The 21,746-nt window shown below is 39.7% G+C and overlaps 1 protein-coding gene across 4 annotated transcripts in view; it reads right to left on the bottom strand.

Moving 5' to 3' along the window:
* RBMS1 (RNA binding motif single stranded interacting protein 1) overlaps nt 1-21,746 on the bottom strand; it is a 148,870-nt gene that overhangs the window by 56,979 nt on the left and 70,145 nt on the right. For all 4 annotated transcript variants that reach the window (XM_055811715.1, XM_055811714.1, XM_005234334.4 and 1 more), the window contains exon 2: nt 10,943-11,118. In XM_055811715.1, the coding sequence (XP_055667690.1) occupies nt 10,943-11,118 (176 nt within the window). The remainder of the gene's footprint in view (nt 1-10,942; nt 11,119-21,746) is intronic.

The following is a 21,746-nucleotide window of genomic DNA, read 5'->3' as shown; positions in this document are numbered from 1 at the left end:
AGAGTAAGTGTCCTAGGCTTCAAAAAGAATTAACAAGTATTTCACTGAATAAGCAATTAATAGAATGGGTGGAAAAAACTTCAGAATTTCTCATGGAACAAAGTAACATGAAATTCACTTGGGAAGAACAAAAGACTGGGACAGATTATTGTCTATTTTTATAATGTCATAGCTCTGAATATTTGGAAAATGTTCGAAAAGAATTGATCCTAATTTACAGAATAAAAAGTACATTCATGCTGAGGCCTTGGTATGATGATGGGACTTTTTTTCAGCAGCAGTCCTGGCTGATGGTCTTCCTTTCCCCCCTAGTATTGTACCTCTGGTACTGGGACAGGGAAGCCCTGTAAGCTGCCACTGAGGAAAAAGAGCATGGAGCAACACATGCCCTCCAGTGTTTGAGATCTTCTGCATATAGCAAACAGACTTTTAGTAACAAACAAAAAAGCTTTAACAATAAAGTTAAGATGAAGCCTGCTGCACAATAAAAACAAATAGCTTCCAGTGAGGGAAATGTAGGGGGCTGAATACATGATCTCTGGAGAAAGAAAAAAAAAAAAAAAAAAGCAAATCATTTACAAACATTCCTTTTCAGATCACAGTACTACAAACAGCGATGTGGGGAAGGAAATGGACAGTGCTATGTCAGCTCCACTGGATACCCCACCATGCTGATACCCTCCAGCCTCCAAGGGAAAGTGTCTCTCTCCTCTCTGCCAGACTGCTTCTCCAGTACTCAGAGGGCATTCAGACATTCAGCTCCAAGGCATTCAGACTCAACATGGGGGAGATCTCTGTCTTGGCATACCACACAGCTACAGGTTGAAAAAAAGAAGAAAAACAAAAACAAAACCCAAAGAAACAAAAAAAACCCAAAACAAAACCAAAACAAATAAAAAAAACCCAACCAAACACACAAAACAAAGCAAATAAAAAAAACCAAACAACCAAAAAACCAAAAAAAAAAAAAAAAAACAAAACACCAAAACCCTAAGAAAAACCTCAACAGCAAAAGAAAGAACTAGAGGCCACAGAGTTTATCGAGCACTGTGCAATTACACAGCTGAAAAGCTCAGCCTTCACTAGAACAAATCCTGAGTCCCTGCTATAAGCTACTGACTGGCGATAGGAGCTATGGGTGCTGCAGGTACTCCACACTCTCTAGGATCAGACCTTTGTGAGCACACTGCAAACAGGATGGCAAGCTTGCCATCCTCTTAGGGGCACAGGTAAGCATTTCTGTTTTATACCAGGTTTTTTAACACGCCAGTTCCTTGGTGTTTTTACATACATGCTAAATAAAGCTATGTACTGAACTGTAAAACTCTGCTAGCCTCCAGGCTCCAAAAGCTCTTCAGTTACCCTTTCAGCAAAGTCCTTGAAACCAGAAATAAGTTGCTTAGCTCTTTTTCAGGTGTTTAGATCCTTTTATTTCTGACATTCAGGGTCTGTAAACAAAGGATTTGAGATTTCGCCAGTATTTGCATCACCCTCTATGAAGCATTTTTTTCCTCTTTGTTTTAGATCTTAACTATTAACATAATGCTTATATCACTACTGCACTCACTCAGACACTAAAGTCATTACTAATGCACAGAATAATTGCTGATATTTTGGTAGACTTGTGAAAGCTTTTTAGTGGCTATATCTAAGCCAAAAAGCAGCACTAGGATTTGAAATACTGGTCACATGTAAGGCCCAAGTCCACAACGTTCTCCTAGGCAAAAATACTGATCCATAAAGATACTATGTAAAATACACAACTCCACAGAATAGAGAAACAAACATTTAAAAAGAACACACATTTTGGGTTATTTCAATTAAGACAGCCAAAATGATCAATTAAATTAATTATTAATACCCAAAAAGTGAAATTACCCACAAAGTTTATCTTGTGGCAGCAAAGCGACAGATTACACATTTTTCCTCTTTTGGGAAAACAAAAGACTGAAGCAAGTAAGAGAAGAAATGGAAATGTAAGGGGCAGGATAGGAGTACAAATGAGAACATACTTTTTCCACTGAAATTGATTCTGTTAATGATTAACTCAACTCACACAGGTTATTTCAAGTGGAATATTTGTACTAGTAACAGTGTCAAAACAGACCCCAAATCAAAGTCTTCTCTTTTTGTGTTTTCATTGCTGTTTTTCGCTCTATGTCGATTTATCATAACATTACCAACATTCAAATTAAAATTTTACTTTTTTCCCCAGGTACTGCACATCTATCTGCAAAGATTAAATATTTAAATGTTAATTCTTCTCTCAGCAGCCCTTCAGTAATTTAATTTTCTACAGGGTTGGCCTAAGTCTTAAGTAAGGCACTGCTCAAACGCAACTGAGGCAGCTGACATTTTTTGAATGTCAAAAGAGGGTAGAATTTTAGAAGTTGTGGGATAACAATTGAGGATCAAGGCTTAACATTTTGTGGAGGTTTTTTTAAGGATGAACACTCTTTTTTCTCCCTATTTCCTTAATCACAAGTTTCATTAGAGTTACCAGGATCTGAATTAACTCATTTACCTATATTTGCTACTGCTTTCACTCTGCAAATAATAAATACACATATTTTATCTGGATTTCATACGATCTGGGGGTGTTAGTTTCTCCACCCTAAACGCAGCTTGGTAATATGGGGGGGGAAGGGTTGAAAGGTTACAAAAAAAAAAAAAAGTTGTAATTCAAATGGCCCATTTTTTTTCATTTCAAAGGGTTAACATTACAGAAATCAGAGCTAAGCAGAACTAACCTTTAGCAAACAAACTCAAGGCTTCATGAGATTTCTATGAGTTATGTGAAACCACATGAGATATCAGACATTAGATGTAAGAATCTGCTTGCAAATACTGATCCTGCCTTCTACACTGAATGGTATCCTGAGAAAAAAGGGCAAGCTTAATGTAAGCATGCTGGGGCAGAAATCGGCTTGTGCTCTGAGCTAATTCAGTTCTGAACTGGCTTCTGAGATGCCTGCCTGAGTTGTCTCTAACACAAGGGACAGTTTTTGTCATCATGGAACCCACTAAAAAGCCTGCTTAGTACTTGTTAACGTTTTCAGTAGTGCACTGAAATTAAACAATTCCCTTAACGCTCCTGAATTACTGGTTATTCTGATGAATAACTGAGCTGCTATCACCTCCCATCTGAGCTGGCCCCTGCCACTGGGGAAGCCTGGGACCAGGACCCTGACCATTCCACCAGCTGCCACCAGACATTTCTTTCCTGTGGCTCTTTAATACCAAACGAGGGTTGCACCTCTGTGCAACAAACACCTGCAAGGCTTGCAAGCGCTCACAGACTTTACACGCCCCACACTACCAAATCAGGTTTTTGTTTTCCAACAAGAGATTTTCAATGGCGGTAACTCTGACCAGTCAGTTTTCCTAGTACTTCTTTTACAAGCAGCTGTGGCTGAAACATTCCTTCCACTCTTCTCCCTCACCCGCACTTCCTAAAGGAAATTCCATGGGATCACCTCCCCTACGGCCCCACACTGCAACAAAATTCTCATTTCCTGGGGGAGACGGAGCTTGTGCAATTGCTGGGTCCCTGCATCTGCAACCACGGTGCAGACACAGCTCCTCGGTGTGTTTGTATTCAGACTGCTTGTTTTCTTAAGACAGTGTGCTGAGGGGAACTGCTGAATACTGTTAGGCTACAAGAAATACTGAGCTCGAAAAATTCCAATCTTTGCTTAGTCACAAAACCAGAAGAGAAAATTAAAACTATATTTGTTTTAAATTCAAGGCATCTCAAGAGACTGTCTGCATCCAGGGCATAGGACTCCAGAAGACAACTGATACCGGAGGAATCTTACCAGTGTGCTTAACTGTAAATGTTGCAACTATGTATCCCTGACACAGCCGAGCTCTACAACACTGTATTATGTATTTTAGCTACTAGTGGAACACTGCATTGTATAGTTTAGCTACTGAGTAAGTAAGAACCAGTCCGAAACCAAGATATGAGCCAAGAGTGCTGAAACAGGGCCAGAAGAAGAGAAGATCATGAAAAGGATGAGAAGAGGAAGATGATGAGGAAGAGGGTGAAGAAAGGATGAAGATGTCCCAAACGACCACCAGAGGACCCCCGACCGGTTAGGCCACACACATGTAGTAAGAGTGTAGATATGATAAATAGTTCATGGAGCTGTAATGAATATGCTAATAGTTTCTGATAAACATCATTAATATATATATAGATTGGCCATATAAAGATAAACAGTGAACAAAGTCAGTATGCGTGTTGGACGGAACTTATCCCCAGTGCATCTGGCACCAAAAATCAAGAATGGCTGCTTTCTGAAACCCCAAACCAAGTATTAGAGAGTTTTGTCTCCAATTTTTTGGTATCACCACCTCTTTTTTTTTTTTTTCTTAAAAAAAAAACTTTTGTCAATTACAATTTCCCCAAAAATACATATGGGTCCCTAATGACATTCTACATGTCATTATTTAAAAAAAAAATTAAAAAAAATATATATATACACACACACCCCCACACACACCCTGGAACTTCCTCAGAGAAGATTTCAGCATGGATTTCATTTGCACATGAATGTAAAGCTATCTGAATTTTATTTCTGTCCAATTAAAGTGCAGATATTGAGAGGAAGATAGTCTTCCTTCACACCATGCTAGGTTAGACACTTCATAACACGACTGCTGAAAGCAGTTGCTAAAAAATAAAGGAAATTACTATTTAAACCAACCATCACATCTCCAGGTCAGTCACAATTCCCATGGCACATCACACAATTGCCTCACCACGGACTGCGGAAGCCAAGCCCTAACAGAAGGAGCATTTCAGTCTCTGTGTCAGGCCTATATCTCTCCAGTGCATCTGGCAAAGGAAACATACAAAACTGAATACTATTTCTTCTCAGCTGTAGAAATGGGATACTTACTTTTGACAGTAAGCTCTTACAAGACCATCAGCTAAGAGAGACGCTAGCAGAACCAGTTGACACCATACTGGCAATGCAACTCCTCTTCTGGCAGATTGTCTTGCTGGGAAACCGGGTGCATCAGCTGGGCAGAACACAAGTGAGATTATCTAAATCCTGGTCCTGAGGTTACTGAGGGTGTTCTCCTGCAGTGCTGCACTGTCTTCCACACCACCACGTGCCTGCACAGGCAACACAGCACTGGCACAATCAGGTATTCCCTCTAGGGATCATACCTTCACCATTCTTGGTGTTATGTTTGCTCTGATGAGCAAAACTGGATGAAAAAGTGTAGTCAGGGGAAATTTACTTCAGATTATACAAAACCCAAACCACGCTACAGTCCTTGAAGAAGGAATAAAGAAAAAAATTATGCTGGTACTATACAACATAGAGATGAACATTGCAAATCACGTATTGCTCAACTGCTAAACAATCTACCTCTTCCTCCACCCAAATGATATTCTGTAAACCTGGTGTTATTTATTCAGAGATGTATGCAATAATACTATTTGAAAAAATACGTACGTAAACCTCTAAAAGAACCAATTTGTAGAGGACTTATTTCAACCCTAAAAAGGCAAGAACAATAGATAGACTCCTTCTCCAATATAATCAGTATTAATACTGATCTCAAAGGGAACAGTTTCAGAGACACTGATGTATCACACTTAATTACATGACATGAAATCATATTCCACATAATTATGAATGCAATATTTCACTGCAGCTGACAAACCATGAAAGCAAAATGCAAGAAAAATGGAGAATAAAGGAGAGAGGAATGAAGAGAAAATACTGTTAAAAAATTGGATAAGTTAGCTTTGAAATCTTCCATTCCACTTTCCTTTACCCACACCATCTATTTAACGAGGCTGTACTCATGTGCTACAGACATTTCCTTGGAATGAACTCCTGAAGTTCAGATATGTCCTTTTGCTAATGAGATATGCTGGGTAAAATTAGCAGATTTCTTGCTCTTAACTGACCGCAGCGATGACAGCTCCCCGCTACAATAAATGTTTGAGCTCCAGTTCACCACTTCAGTCCTGAGTGTGCTTGAAGGAGATGGGAAATGGCAGCACAGGGAGAGGTCACAATTACGTGGCAAGCAAAGAACATGGAAACATTAATATGCTAATGGCTGTCACATAACTTAATGAAAACATGCATTTTATTAAGAGCAGGGAATTGAAACAACTTTTGGGTGCTCTTGCCTCAAAACAGGGAAATATTAGAGTATGCAGCTGTAAAAAATAAAAGTTCCCATGCTGTGGAAACAAAGCTGTATAGCATGTCTGGCTCAAATGTTTCAAAACGACTATTAGCCTGCCATTCATTTTAGCTCTGCCTGTGTTCATGATGCTGACTATTTAGGAAAGAATCCTTAAAATACCCTCTCAATAAGATATGTGATTTCCCAATGCACACAGGCTCCTGCAAGGTTCTGGTTTTGTGTTCCGACCACCCTGGTGCAGAACAATGGTCTGTCGTGGTTATTATATACTTTAGTTACCATAAACCAGCTGCTTTCCTAATTGTAATCCCATTAAAAACCCACATTATAACCATACAGTGATAATGGAAGGGGGGAGGCCTAAGTGAAGCTGTCCAGAGCAAAAAACAGATTTCAAAAATGTCGCATAGAATACAAGCAGCTTGATACAGGCAGCACGGTACGAGCAAACAGCCTGGAAGGGAGCACACCAAGGGGTGGGCTGGCATGATGATTTATGCCAAACTGAATGCAGAAGACCCTTGTTAAGCCTCAAAGCTTAAAATCTCACCCTGGGACTGGGGATTGTCAGGAGAATGAAGGGTCTGCTGCAGCTCCCTCATTTAATGACGTAAATGGCACAAAAGGAGGCCTCTGAGGAAACTCAGTGTTACAGAGATGCCATTCTGCAGGCTAGCAAGCAAATCATAAGCAAGATGGTGGAAAGCACAGGGCTTTGGAACCATGTGGTGTGGGCATAAAGGTCATCCGCAGTGAGCACCATGCTTAGTGAGAGTCTAGAAAGCACCTAGAAAATGTGTCAAAGCAAGTTACAAACTCCTGGCTGAATCTCCTATGACCCAGTTGCCTAAGTTCCTAATCACCTAAGGAGTCTCAACAATTCCAGCGTGTAACTGGAATGAATTTAATCTTGCATCTTCAGATCTAGATACTAAATAGGCTACAAGAAATGATTGTCTAAGTCACCAAAGAAGAAATTACAATTAAAGCCTAAATAATTGTATTAAGAAATGCAACACAGCAGCTGATGGCGGCTATGATTCCATGATTCTATGGCTGAGGCTACATTGCTGCAGCAACCCTTTGTAAAACCAGCTCTTCGTGGCAGAAGTTTGCTCAGTACAGCAGATCTCGTGCAATGGCACTATGTGGTTTGGGAAAATAAAGTGCACAGTGGAGTGAGGCAGCTTCTTGCAGGCTTCCCCAAACCATGCTCATCAGCTCCTTACTCTAATTTCTCCTTTCCTCTGCTCTTGTCCTTCTATTTAACTGATCACTCCTGTCTAGCCTCCCACAGAAACGATAGTATCTGTGGGCCATTGCATCGATTGCTTTGTCTACCCTTATGTATATGTATATGATTGAAAACTCTTATGGCCCAGGCTGACTCATGTGGTAACCCCCCAACACCCCAGGCTCTGGTTCCGAGCTGGCTGTTACAACATCCTTGCGACAAACATAATACCTACCTTATTCTTCGCCACACTTCTGCCTCTGGCACAACTGATGTGAAGAAATGTGTTTTCCCAATGCAGAACTGGAGTAGCAGGCTTGAGTTTGAATGAACTATTCAGAAACGTGGCAGCTTCACTTCCCACACAAAAGCCAGTAATACTGTCTGAAAATAGCTGTACGCCCAGGTAAACCTTCACAACAAAATTGTAATACCCTCTTTTCATCTGAGAAAAGAGGAGAAAGCTTCATCTAATAGAAAACTAGAAAGAACCAAGCAGATGAAGGTGGAGAGCAGATTTGTAGAGATGCGTACTGGCAAATTGTGGTCTTGCCAGGAAAGTACTTTTCCACAAAACTGGTGAACATTTGCTAACTGTATTTGTAAATACTGCACAGCTGTGCTACTACAGGAAAGCAAGCCCAATACTTCTATAATTTGACAAAAGGTTTCTCTAATGATTCACCAAAAATAATTACTCAAAATAAAAACATGGCCAAAATTAGCACCGTTAGCTGCCATGAGCAAGAACTAAAGCAAGTAAAAGTCACTGTATAAGCAGAGCCCCACACAAGAATTCTGTAGGTATCTTCTACCTTGTATTCTGAGGGATTATATTGAAAGCAGTATTTCTCTGTAATAACCATCACTGAAAATAACTTTTCAGTACAGGGTATATGATACAAGTCCGTGATGATCAGAGGGAAAATCTGTGCAGATGGAATGTTTCTGACATTTGTAGTGGCAATGATATTTTTCAGCCATTATTTCCTCAACCCACAGGTGGTTTTGTGTCTTGTCTGACAACAGCCAGAAGATATAAAACAAAAGCCAGTGACCTTTTTCTGTACATCCACTGAAAACTGCTTCTTGCCAACTAGCAAGATCATTTCTGCTATATGAAGAGCTGCCTTTCTATCCATTCTTAGCATCAAGCACTCCTGCAGACACCCTCTTAGGACGGCAAGATCCACTCTGTACGGGGAAGAGGAGCTAAAATTACTCTAAAGCCTCCCAGTAAGATCTAAGGCATTCAGAAAGAGCTAATGAAAAAATTTCAGAGATTTGGAGTAAACAGCAGTCTCCTCATTGACTGCTATATGTCCAAGATCTTATTTTCGATTTATTTTGTATTGTATCTGCTTAAACTATGAACATGGCAGGTTCACTTTCAAGAATATCTGGCCCTCTGTGTCCTGGAAGTTTAGGCAGATTTATAGGAAGGAAACATTTTGCATCTGAAACTTTCCATGGTCTATAAAAGTGGACTACTGAGCTTCCGTGAAGAAGGAGAAAGTGTTGTTTCTATTTTACGGCACCATCGAGTTAGTTGCTAAGGGGCTATGCTGGCAGAGAAGCCTAAGGCTCTTAATAGATAACCCAGATTTCTGAAAGACATGTTCCAAGCCTAAAATTTCTGGACATCTCTCTTGGTTCCTCAGCAGAAATGGATAATTTTGAGACAGGGCTTCCTTTCCTCTCAAGTAAAACGTTTAGGAGAGAAATATCTCACAGGAAGAAATGCCACAACCTTCCAAGTCTGTAAATCCATGTCAGAATTTATTTAATAACTTCATGGCGTCAGTTCTTGCCTTTCCTCTATTTGCAAAATTTATGCTGTTCCAACTACAATTATATACTGAACAGCAACAACAAAAACAGAATCTTTGGCTACCCAGGAGGAAAAGGACCAGTAACAGCAAAGTATTTAACATATTTTTTCTAGGATGTTCACAGACCGATGACATTAAGACTGTGAAAACCAAAACGTCTTCAGAAAGAGATTAAGGAGCTATAGTAAATACTGCACAAATAGTAGTTACTGGGCGGCTCCAGTGCAAAACAGCCTCACAACTCTGTCCTAACATAACATGAGCGCGCAGCCAAAGTTTCTTCACAAGTTCAAAAGACAAAAATGGGAAGGAAAAATCCACTTCTGTAAAACATGTATTTGCAACTAAAACTCAAGTGACAAGGAGTCACTGTCACATGGGAAGCATATCAATCCAACTTTTCACAGACTGATAATCTGTTCTCCTTTCTGCGAAACACATGGATTTCATTTGCTGTTGGGAGAATGACCAAATGGATTATTTCTTTTCTTTAAAGACCCAAGAGCGAGTTGTTTTTATTTTAATACTAAGATGACTGATATGTGACTACTATGCTGAAAGTCCAAGTTTTGTTTAAAAAAGAAAAAAAAATACAAATTCTTCTCCATAAACAAGGTATCAGATTTTTTTCAGTATTAAAAAAAAAAGGCACCTCATATAAGCTGAGATCCAAGACTTACAGGGTTTCCTAGTCATTTTGGTAACTTAAGTTGTAATCCGGGGCATTTATTTTTGTATATTCCTAGTTACTTATCTGCTAAATTGAACACAGAATTACTATGAGAACCTTAGACAGTTGTAGTATATACAAATCTCAATGATTCTCCATTCATTCAAGAGAGATTTAGGTGTTTTCTTACAGGTAGTATTGAAAATTTAGCCAAGTACTTTTCATTTCAAAATAATGCAGAAAGTATACTATGAATTTTGGAAATACTAAGGATTTTAAAAATGCAATAAAACATTTAAGAAAGGTGATTTTAAACAGTGTATAGCCAACATAACTGCACAGTCTCTTGACATCTAACCCATATTTGAAAGTAACTAAAAGGCATATGCTGCTGTAAAAATTAATAAAACCAAAAACCCACACAAGCAAAAAATCTCATGTTAGCAGGAGGTTTTCAGACAGTGTTGTTAAGGCAAGTCTACCTGGAACTCCAGTCGCTAAAGAGGATTCTTACACAGATAGACTATTTCTAATCATAAATATAATAGTGCAGTAATAGACAGCCAACATAAATAAATCTGAAACTAGGATAAGTATGCATATGCACACTGATGCAGAAGAATTACTTGAAGAATTTGTATCAACAGATTATTTTAGTAATGAACAGAGGAGACACACTATTGCAGGTTCTTAATAGCAAGTTTCACATGCAGGTGTTCATTTTTATTTATCTTTGATTTCAACAACATCGGGCAGCAATATGGGTGATCACAGTTTTTACTAAAGCAATAGGTTGCTTCCGTTCACCACTATATTTCAACTTTCTTTGCTTCTCCAAAGAGCCAAACACATTCTTTTCCCTCTGATTGCCCAGGAAGTTGAAACTTGCCATTGTACTACAACACGAGGATTTTTATTTATCAATCTATTTTTCTTCCCTCATAATCCAAACACCCATTTTGTATACCTGCTGTAATCTTATAAGGTATGACATTATAATTTTTATTTGAACATAATACTTACGGTTGGCATAATTTTACCAGGTCCTGATCAGTGGTGTTTGGAGGCAGTGCTCTGATGTAAAGGTTTGTTTTACTTAATTGATCCCATCCTGAGTTGCTGCTGCTACTGCTGTTGTTATTACTGCTGGTGGTACTGGGACTAGGAGGAGCCATCGGGTGGGCTGGTACAATGGACTGCTGCAAAGGAAAAAGCACATCAGAGTGAACTACAGATAGCAATCGCTGCATGCGCATTAGCTCAGCCTGCAGTAGCCTGTTTACTATTTGGAGTGTTGTGTTAAATCTGTCCATAATTATTCCTGGATTTTAAATACACCTGCTTTCATAGCACATTTGGGATAGGATTCACAGGCACGTTCTAATATACCCAACCACCACGTGAAGCATGCTCAGTGCATGCCACAGGTTCAAATTATATACAACCGCTGCTGAAAGTTACTCATAGGATTTTATCACTCTTCATTGTGGCATTTGATGTGAAAATGAAATGTACCCCTAGGTTCCAGCAGGTATAAACTAAGTTTACATCACTACAACTATTTCAGATGTCATAAATTATCTATTGTGGCTGACACGAAGACTATGCTATTTCCTTAATCTATCCAGAAATACAAAAATAATTAAAGCCTCTTTTGTATCTCTTCTGGCTTTTAGTACTTCACACAATACTGCTATTGATTTTTTAAGATAGAGAGGGAGCAGAGACAGCTTAAGGACCAGACTTCAAATTAACTGCGTGCCTTGGCAGAACTTTCACACTGCCACTGATCTCTCTATTTGTGGATTATTTCCAGAGTGTCAAGAAAATGATTCTATATAATGGGGGAAAAAAAAAAAAAGAATCAAGTTTCAAAAGGAGATAAGCACACAAGCTTACCTAGTCCTCAAGGTATTTAACAGTATTGTTTTTAAAACCAGACCCTAATGGTACATAAAAACGTCCTTGAGAAAATCTGCAGTACAGCGGTCTCAATCACTTGCATTAACACCAGTATGGCAGGACACTGTACAGAATGTATTATGAACAGGTCTGTGTTGTTGTAAGAGAGGAACGCTTTAATGAATATACTAGAGAAGTAAAGTTGCCAGTGAAGTCTTGTGACTACAACGTTTTCACTGACAAAGAACTGGCTGCACGCTGCCCCTTTCCTGCAAAAGCCTGAGCCTCCACGGCCTGAGAAGCTCATAGCGAAGAACCACCCTGTGAACTGGAGGAAAGGCACAGCAGGAGGGGAGGGAGGAGGAAAAAAGTGGAATATGAAGTGAGATGTCAGTGCAGACTCGCTTGTTCCCGCCCCGGTGCCACCCTCTTCTTTGGACTAGTACAAAGAGTTGTGCAGCCACAGCCTGAACCAAAAAAATTATCTCCCCCGATCTGGTACACCACATGTGGTTTTGTGCTTCGCAAAAAGCTCCGGCTGTCACAGGGCAGGGAACAGGAGCGTGTAGGCAGAGAGGAGGGGATTACAGTCTACCTCGGTTTAAAGCATCCATGAAACTACAGCCTTAGTACACAAGAAAAGTGAAACGATTTTGGAGATAACCTTGGGAAATTAGAATGAAATTGTGAATGGGAGGAAAGTACAAAGGCACACTTTACATCAGATACTTCACAATACCTATGTGGGTTTTTTCTGTTTCCCTAGGAAGGTTTTGAAATCTTCTAATCTCACATATTGCAAAGTGTATTATGCAGCAATAATAGCCTGGAACAGCAATCTGCAACACTCGCTACAAAGTCAACATCTATATGTAGAAATGTTGCCTAATTTAACTGAACTGAAAATTACCAAAAAGAAATAAATATATTCCTGATGATTTAACATTTCCAAACTAAGTATCAGTATTTCATTGTCATAAGGTTGGAGGATTTTTTTTGTTTGTTTTCAAATAAAGATTTTTAGAAACATCAAATCCCCTCCAAAATATTTATACTTGGAGCTGAAGCACTGATCTAGAATTTCTTCCACACACGTTTTAAAATGGGAAAAATAGTAAACCCTCCCTCCAAGTTTGTAATGGAAACATTGACGGATTTTAACTATAGCAGCGCAAGTCAGGCTGTCAGACCATCCTGCTTCCAGTAATGCCAAGCAATTATTTTTAGGGTTACAAGCAACGCAGAATGACAAAGCAACTAGTTTCAATACATTTTCATAAATAACTGAACAAACTTAGCCTGGCATGGTGCTATTCCTCTCTTCAAAAAACCTTCAGCAGAGTCCTCAAAATGCACACGGTGATCAAACAAACAACTGCTCACTTCCAGGTTTCAAAACGCGCTCTCCCCTTGTACATGCATGTAAGCTGCCATGAAAGTCAACATACACATACCAGTCTTCATCTTAACCAGTGTTTACCATTGGAGACTAAGAGCCTCTTTCTTACCTTTCAATATTTTTGGCTTGGTTTTGCTTTTACTTCTTACAATGTTTTTCCCTTAAAATCTTTCTGTTATGAAGAACTGGGGTTTTGTAAAATCTTGTCACCAGCTGGCCAAAGGAAAATGTGTGTGTGTGTGTAAAGACAGCAGGAATCCTAACTCTGTCTTCCTGTAAAACATAAACGCTCCATTCTAAGAAATTTAAGCTTTTATTTAAATATGAAGACGCTACAGTGCTAGTGGTCACATCTAATTATGATGGGAACGTAAATGTGATTAGTTGCCTTCAGACAACTACAGTTGTTTACAGACAACCTTTTCCATTGCTTCCACAGAAATGCATACCCTGACCAGCCTTAAAGGCTTTACAAAACACAGATACTGGGCGTACTGCAACTTTCAAACTCTGCAACCCAATGAGACACAGATAACCATTAAAGGGCCAGGGACATCTTAAAGCCATACAACTAACACATTTTTTACATTAAAAATTTTTAAATCTGAATCACTCTTTCTGCTCTGTTTGTCATCGATGACTACTTGTAAAAACTAAATTGTAAAAGTCCCCGTTTTGTTCAAAGGGGCTTTTCTTTTCCATTTGCTGCAACAGGCTTGTCGGCAGTGCGGAGCCCCACTGCTGTAGCTGTGCTGGCAGAGCCTCTACACCGACAGCCTGCGCCAAGAGAAGAGTTTTTCTGTTGGCGTAGTTGCATCACCTCCCCAGACGACATAAGCTAAGCTGATAAAAGTTCTCTTCTGCTGGCACAGCTGCATCCATGCCTGGACTTTTGCCAATATATCCATGTCAGTGAGGATGTATGACTTTTTTCCACACCCCTGGCTGATACAGTGCTCGCTGGCAAGACATTCTGCAGTGGACACCTGGCCAAAGTTTGGGGTTGTTTGTTTAGAAACAGCTTTCACAAACTTTAAAACCTGAAATCAATTTTGAAAAGTTTTGTTTTACGAACTGTAGTCTCTGCTGCAAATTCGTATCAAAAGCTCTTCTTAATATTTTATCGCATGGACTTCACAACAGTTCGCAATAATGTAACATACATTAAAACACATTAATTTTTCTTTTTAATCATTGCATTTTAAATTAAAACACTGAATGCTAGTAGAAGATGAATGAATCTAAGTAACAGCCCATTATTTTTTATGACAATATTCCCGGTCACAAGAAACATCATTATCACACTGGTTTGCAGTTTCCTCCTTAGTCTTCACTCCCAAAGGTAATTAGCGATTGTTCTTCCTCCACAGCAGTTTCCTTCCTGTCATCTTCAGCAAACATCTAAGCAAGAAAGGCCAGTGACAGAATAACCATCCCATATGCTGTATGATCACCCCATCCCATTTTGGAGCCAGCTGTGAGGAGCTCCCAACAGCCTTGCCTGATCCCAGAGGGACCTTCCCTCCAGCCCTGCACAGCCTGACCACAGCAGTGGGAAAACCACAGGTACTTGTTACAAAAAGGAAAAGCTTAGCAACAGAACAGTGCCCATGGAGTGCCCTAAACCAAGGAAAAGTGCCTGCCTGTGTTTTCTTCTCAATATAAAACCCAACTGGGAATAATCACAAGTATTGAAAAACAACTGGAGAATATACTCGTCTTTATATGAACCATTCCTGTCATTCTTATAAACCACTTTATGCTTAAGGATGAGAAATGAGTCAGAGCAGGATTTTGCCTGCCAAGGAGAAGAATCTCTTCACTGTCAACAGGAAAAAAAAACACACAAAAAACCATCCACCCAAAACAAACCAGAACAGCTCTGATAAATCCTGTTGACCTGGGAGTTGAGAGATACTGATCCTTGCTGCCTTCAGACTACAGAAGTCCAAGGAAACTCAAACAGATCATTTGGATAACAACTGTCCCAACTCAGAGTGTTATTATTACAGTAGCAATCCATTTAAGTCTCTAACTCTGTGTTATAAAAGCACATCTATGAAGTTATACTACACACTAGTGTTTAATTATGAGCTTCTTCGCTCAGCTAAAAGTCCTGATGGTAAAAGTACCATGACTTTTAACAACAGAATTAGTTCTCACACATCTACTCTAAATTCAAACCATAAATTACAGCATACATTAACTATCTGATTTAGCCTGAACTGCTACTTGGATCACCTCATAGTTTCAAAATCTTGTCACTAGTGTTTGCCTAGCTTTGTTCAGGTGATTAAGCTCCCAAGTACCTGCTTACCCTGCCTGACTTTGCCTAACCTCCCCAATTTCACTAAACAGCATTTTGAAACACCTCCAGTAACTGGCATTGATAGAAGAATTACCGCAAGTTTTTATAGTTGCGTGCAACATTGATAAAAAGTATTAAGTTACATGAATCTGGAAAATTTCTGGATTAAATTGGGGGTTGATTTTTTTATTTATCAATCTACTTAACACAGAGATTTACCTGTACAATGAAAGAGAGGGCTCAGCAAAATAGAAGCTGCCACATCTAGTGAAGCAAGACGCTGCCAGTTAGTGCACAACTTAGGAAATAGGAGGCTGTTTGGAATAAAATCACGTCCCAAACAGTAAGAACTCCAAAGTCCTTATGTTTAACAGAAAGGACTGTCACCTTCCTTTAGATAAAGAAGCATTAAACCCTGATCATCCAGTCTAAGCCTGCAAATTGACAGCTGTAGTGGAGATGCCATTTTGAGCGTCCTGCCCTGTCCTATTTCACAGTTTCCATCACCATGTCTGAAATGTTATGGCAAGCAAAACCGAACTTCTGGAGCCCTCCCCAAGTCCAGTTCTCAGTGGCCACAAGTCAAGCAGTAGAAAGATCTCCTGCCATAGGGTAGGTTCTCTGACTGTTGTTTTTCATTCTGTTGGCACTTGTCAGAAGAGGATTCAGCAAGTCAGCTCTGTCTAATCGTTTCCAGGATGATACCAGTATAAAGTGTAGAGAGCACCTCAGAAGCTGGGTCCTCCAGACTCCTGTTGAAAATCTCCTCAGGAAGAAAAAGCCCTGAGACCTGCCCCTTCTTTCTTCTTTAAACCACTGACCTTCTCTGCACGGGTGAAAAAGATTGTCTAACAGTGACACCACAAGAGTCGACAGAACTATTCCAGCAAGGGCTGTTTTACTGCACAAGGCTGAGACCATGGATATTGTGTCTCATGATCATACAGAGCTATTTGCACACCCAGGATCCAAGCCTATTACATCTTCCTTTAGATGGTGAAGATGGCGGTGTTGGTGCTCCAGCCACATGGAGCAGAAACAACTAGGTGCTGGGAAGAGGCAGGACCCCGTGGGTGGAGGCTGGCATCAAGCAGAGACTCTCCCTGTTACAAAATACCACAAGACAGCCCAGGAGCACCTGGAGATCCAGCCGTGGGTTTCTCCCAAAAACCTCTCTAAACCTTCCACACCTTGGCATGACAGAACTATGCCCAAAATACTACAGGTGGCATCACAACAATGATGGACTGCAATAAACAGGTTGAAAATCAAGTACTAAAAAAATAACCTCCCAAACCAAAAACACACCGCACTGAACAGGGGACAGGGGGGTGGAAGCCCCTCAGCTTTAATTTTATTCCTTAACTCATAAATTTTAAGAGGAGCTTTGCAAGATCAAAACAGACAGTTATGCCCTTTTTCTTGCCTCTATGTTATAGCCAAGTCCTACGAAAACTATTTTTCTACACACAGATGACAGTCTTCTTCATACTAAAAGGAAATAAAAAGAAACAAATATATAGATATCATGTATCTATGAAAGTGAAGAAGAATGTTATTTTCCCTTTGACTTAATATTGTCTTTCTTCTCAAATCCATTGTGTTATAACCAATTTGAAACATCTTGCCAATAAGAACAAGAAACATTTCCAGCAAAATCCGGGAAAGCAGTCAATACACCTTTTTTTCTGAGCCATTTAAGAAGCCCTTCCTTGAAATACAGAAATGCAGGAATGAGTAAGTGCTTTTCTCAGCTTCCTTTTAAAAAGATCTTCATGGAGAGTGGCTCTATGGCTCTATCAGCAATAAAACAAGACAAAAACTATCATAAACCCTTAGTCACAGCTCAGACACTCCTAATAATTTCACCCCTAGATTATTCTGATCATAACCCAAGCTCTCTCCCCACTGACAAGCTATTTTGCTTCCTTTTCCACAGGATGGTGAGAGGACAAACCATCCTGCACAGTAACACAGCAGGACTAAACTTGTTCTCACCAGAAAGCAACAACTACTAACAACAGAAAGTACTGAAGTACATCATGCCAGGTTGTCACAAAATATCACATTCCTATATTTTTACAGGAGATAGAACCGATGTTATTTAAATTATACATATCAAAACTTAATGCAACAGCTATCCCTGCTAGTAATGAAACAAAGCTCCAAATCTATGTAATCCCATTTTATGAAAACACTTGAAAAAGTGGGAGCATAATCCTGGCCACCTTGAAATATATGACAAGCTCCATGCTGATGCGACCAGTTTTTTTCTCCAAGAATGGGAGGGTTTTTTCATTATTATAATAATTATTACTGAAAAATAAAGTCTCTAACTTTGAGACAGCAGGAGAGCTTTCAACAACAGAGCAAGCAATGGATGCAGGAAGCTCCTCCTGGTTCAGGTAGCTCTTCTAAAATCTCAGTGATAATGAAAAAGCTTCAAAGTTCCCAGGAGCTCACCTACTCCATGACTTTATCCCCTGTCAGGGATTTTTAAGTGCTCCATGGACTGACTCCCCTAGTCCAGAGACTGATAAAAGGTGCTGAATACATGAAACCAGCCACACCACGGCACAGAAGGTGTCACAAAGGCGAGAGACAGGAGTGCCCAACTGGGCTGCTCCTTTGCAGATGCTATGATATGTTCTCCCCTCTACTTGCTCATCATGAATCACAGCATCCCTTTTCCCTCAGTTATGTACCTGGATTCCCTGGACAATTCTCTGAAACAATACATTAGTACTATGCCCTAGGCATGACAGAATTACAGGCACATCGAAAGCAAAATATTGGAGTTTTAGTTTCTGAAATCTGACCAGGCTGCAGCAATCCAACAGCTAGTCTACATCAAAGGAATATAAAAAGAAAGTTAAGACACTGAAGTACCTGAAGAAAGAGAGCTTGGTACTAACATCTACCAGACAAAAAAGCATGTACGTGTTTTTGTGGTTAGTCCTTCATTGAGCAATAGACACTAAAGAATTCACTGCCAGCTTCCTTCTTGACTCTAGTAAATACGCAAACCTATTTCCTTCAGTGAAACCAGCCAAGGCTTTCGCTCAGGATTCCAGAGAGAAAATGGTACTGAGTCTCCAGACTGTTAAAATTTTTTGTTCCAGTCTGAGGATTCCAATTACAATTTGAAGAAAACACATCCATTTTCACAAAGACTAAACTCACATACTAATGAGTTCATGCAAAGCCTCTGAAAGGTAGCAAGTCCAACACATGACACCGAATACAAATAATAAAAATAATTCCTCCCTTGCATTACACATCTGTTGGTACATGTTAATAGCAGAGTACGAAGTTTTACAAAGTTCTCCACAACAGGAAACATCCAAGGGATCACTGGTAGGACAAATGCTTTAACTGAAACAGCAATTAACTTAGAAACTCCTGTGTCATGCAGTAGACGACACCAGACCAGGCATGGCCACATCAGAGCTGGCAAATCGCGTATAGCTCACAAGCACTTCAGTGTCAGCTCAGAAGACAGTACTTACAGACTCCAAGTCAAAAATTACTCAGTAAGCTTTTCATGTCTCGGGTTGTGTGACAGGAGAGGGATCGCACTGTCATAGCTAGCAGGGAAGTCCTACATAGCGACACGGGCCATATTTGCAGCGGTGTCCATGAAATGCCAGCAATTAGCACATGCAAGGTTTCCTAGAGCAGTGAAGGCAGCAGCTATGAGAGGAAAAGTGCAGAAACGTAGCGTTTGCATATGCCTCTTGGACAGGTGACCGTTACAGTACTCACAGCGTTAAGAGGTTCAGCGTTCCCTAAACTAGAAGGTCATAGTGGTCGCTTCTCACTGTATACAGGACTCTGCTTAACCATTCAGTAAACAGGAAACCCCTACTCACTACCACTATTTAAAAACTCAGGTGTCAGCCCAAAACAGATGGTGGGGAGGGAATCAAAGAAAAGAACAAGTGTTCAGGCAATTGTTCTACTTCATGAAAGCTGTTGAATTCCCAGGACATGAAAAAAAACGCCAGCCAAACTGCATCTGGCACATACAGAACTCCCATTAATAGTTTCAATTCTCTGTCAGCCGTAAAATGTCTGGCAATTTTTAATTTATTTTCATTTTTAAAAGGGAAAGAGGAAAACACAGGGAATTTCACAGCAGTCAGCCCAACTTCAATTTGTAGAAATATTCTGGAACAGATTATGGAACAACCAGCTTACGAGAATCTAGAAGACAAAACCAAATGACAAAAAAAAAAGTAGACTGGTCTGTCAAAAACATCAAAACAATCTGATTTTCTTCACTGCAAGTGCAACCAGCTTAGAGGGTAAGGCAGAAGCTGTAAAATCTAGAGATCTTGACCGAAGACTTCTGACACCATCCCACGTGATATTTTCATCAGCAAAATAAGGAAATATTGCCCAGATCAGCAGTTTCCTTTCTAAGGCTCTCTGTAGCAGAAGCAGAGGTGTGGACTGGAGTGGAACACAAGCTAATAAACTCGTTAGCTTCTCAGTGTGTAGTGTCCTGGGAGGGGAGGAAGCACAGCAAAAGGCATGCTGAAAGGCATCATCGACCCTATCACTTTCTCCTCCTCTCCAGTCCTCAAATTCATGATGCTTCTGAAACTTTTTGGTTTTTAACCACCACTTAACAAGTGAAGTTGCCCTAAACAAGACTGAAGATCAGAAGGTGCGTACCTTGAAGTATAAAATAGTGCTCTGATTAGGATAATACAATGTCCCTATAATTGTAAAAAATTTTAAAAAAGAAAAATTAAAAACAGTCAGTCAGCTCCCATAATAAAAAAATGCAATTGTTTTTTCTTCTTCATTGAATCTGGAAACAAGGCTACTGAGATCTGAAAATAAATATGTATTATCTTCTTACTGCATTTATAGCGTAATGGGAAGAACTAACATACCAAAAGCAGCACCACCAGGTGGGATTTGAATGTATGGAAAATGAGACCTGGATTTATCCTGAGTATTTTTTACTGCCTTGCAGGAATATAAGAGACAGCAGGTAACCATTTCTTTAAATGAATCCTGTAAAACTGAGCTCTGGCAGTGAGGGTGTCCTGCATCACACAAGGCAGTTACTCCTGTTCATAGGACAGACTCTTCGCAGATCTCCAGCTCAGCTGCTATTTTGGTCACATTTTTTGTCATTACCTGTTGTGAACTTTTACCTCCAGTGCCAGCAAATGGGGTCACAGGCAATATTCAATGTGATCAAAAACTTACTGTTTTCAAGTACTTCTATTTATGATATGTTAAAATGCACAATTTTAAGGCTGTAGGCAATTACGGTTTTAATTTCATAAAGTAGTAAATATGCAACATTCATGAGGCCATCGGCAATTACGGTTTTAATTTCATAAAGTAGTAAATATGCAACATTCATGAGGCCATCCTCTTTTCTTAACAATTAAGAATGTCATCCATGATTGGTTGACTCCAAGTACCACGTTAAAAAGTAGCACAGGTACAGACATGTAGATATTCTCCTTGGCTTATTCAGAGAACTGCTTAAATATATGTATTACAAAGACTAGCGGGGGGGGGGGGGCGCGCAGGGGGAAGAAAAAAGTTTGGCCAACCTTTAGTTCTTTAAAATAATAGAGAAGGAAATATTTTTTCTCAAAAGTTAAAAACTCTGAAGTTTCTGAAGTATTATTTACTGTCCTTCCGTATTGTATTAGACTTAAAATTTCTGATAAGCTTTTGCAAGTATTGCCTCTTAAAAAGCGTCACAGGTTTCACGTAGCCCATAGGAGAATTCTGTGGGGTTTTATTTCAGCTTTCTTTAAAATTATTTTTATAGTGCTTCTTTTTTATTTTTTGTTATTATTTTCCAAACTCTTGGCTGTTCCCCCCAAAATTACAATTTCATCATTCTGCTCATCTGGCTATCCTATCCACCCTCCCTCCACTGACAGCAATTATAGGATAGAAACAGCACTGCATTGAAGATGCATGTCAAAAGAAGCATCTGCTTTTTTGGCAAACTCCGTACTGTTGGTGGCACTGGAATTATTGCTATACTGTTTGTCACAGGGTTAGACCACAGATGGCTCTTTTGGCTGACATGGGATCCGCTATGTCATTTTCTGTTTATTCAAGTTAAAAAATAAATTGAAGAACTTGTGCCCGACCATGTATGAGGGATTCAGTTCCTATCAAAATCCCTTTGTCTACAATTGATGGTTCCTTATGGGCAGTATACGACACCCTGC

This window comes from Falco peregrinus, chromosome 8 (assembly GCF_023634155.1).
Source record: "Falco peregrinus isolate bFalPer1 chromosome 8, bFalPer1.pri, whole genome shotgun sequence".
Taxonomy (NCBI): domain Eukaryota; kingdom Metazoa; phylum Chordata; class Aves; order Falconiformes; family Falconidae; genus Falco; species Falco peregrinus.
Note: the sequence above shows the minus strand (reverse complement) of the source record. Positions and strands in the feature narration are given on the sequence as shown.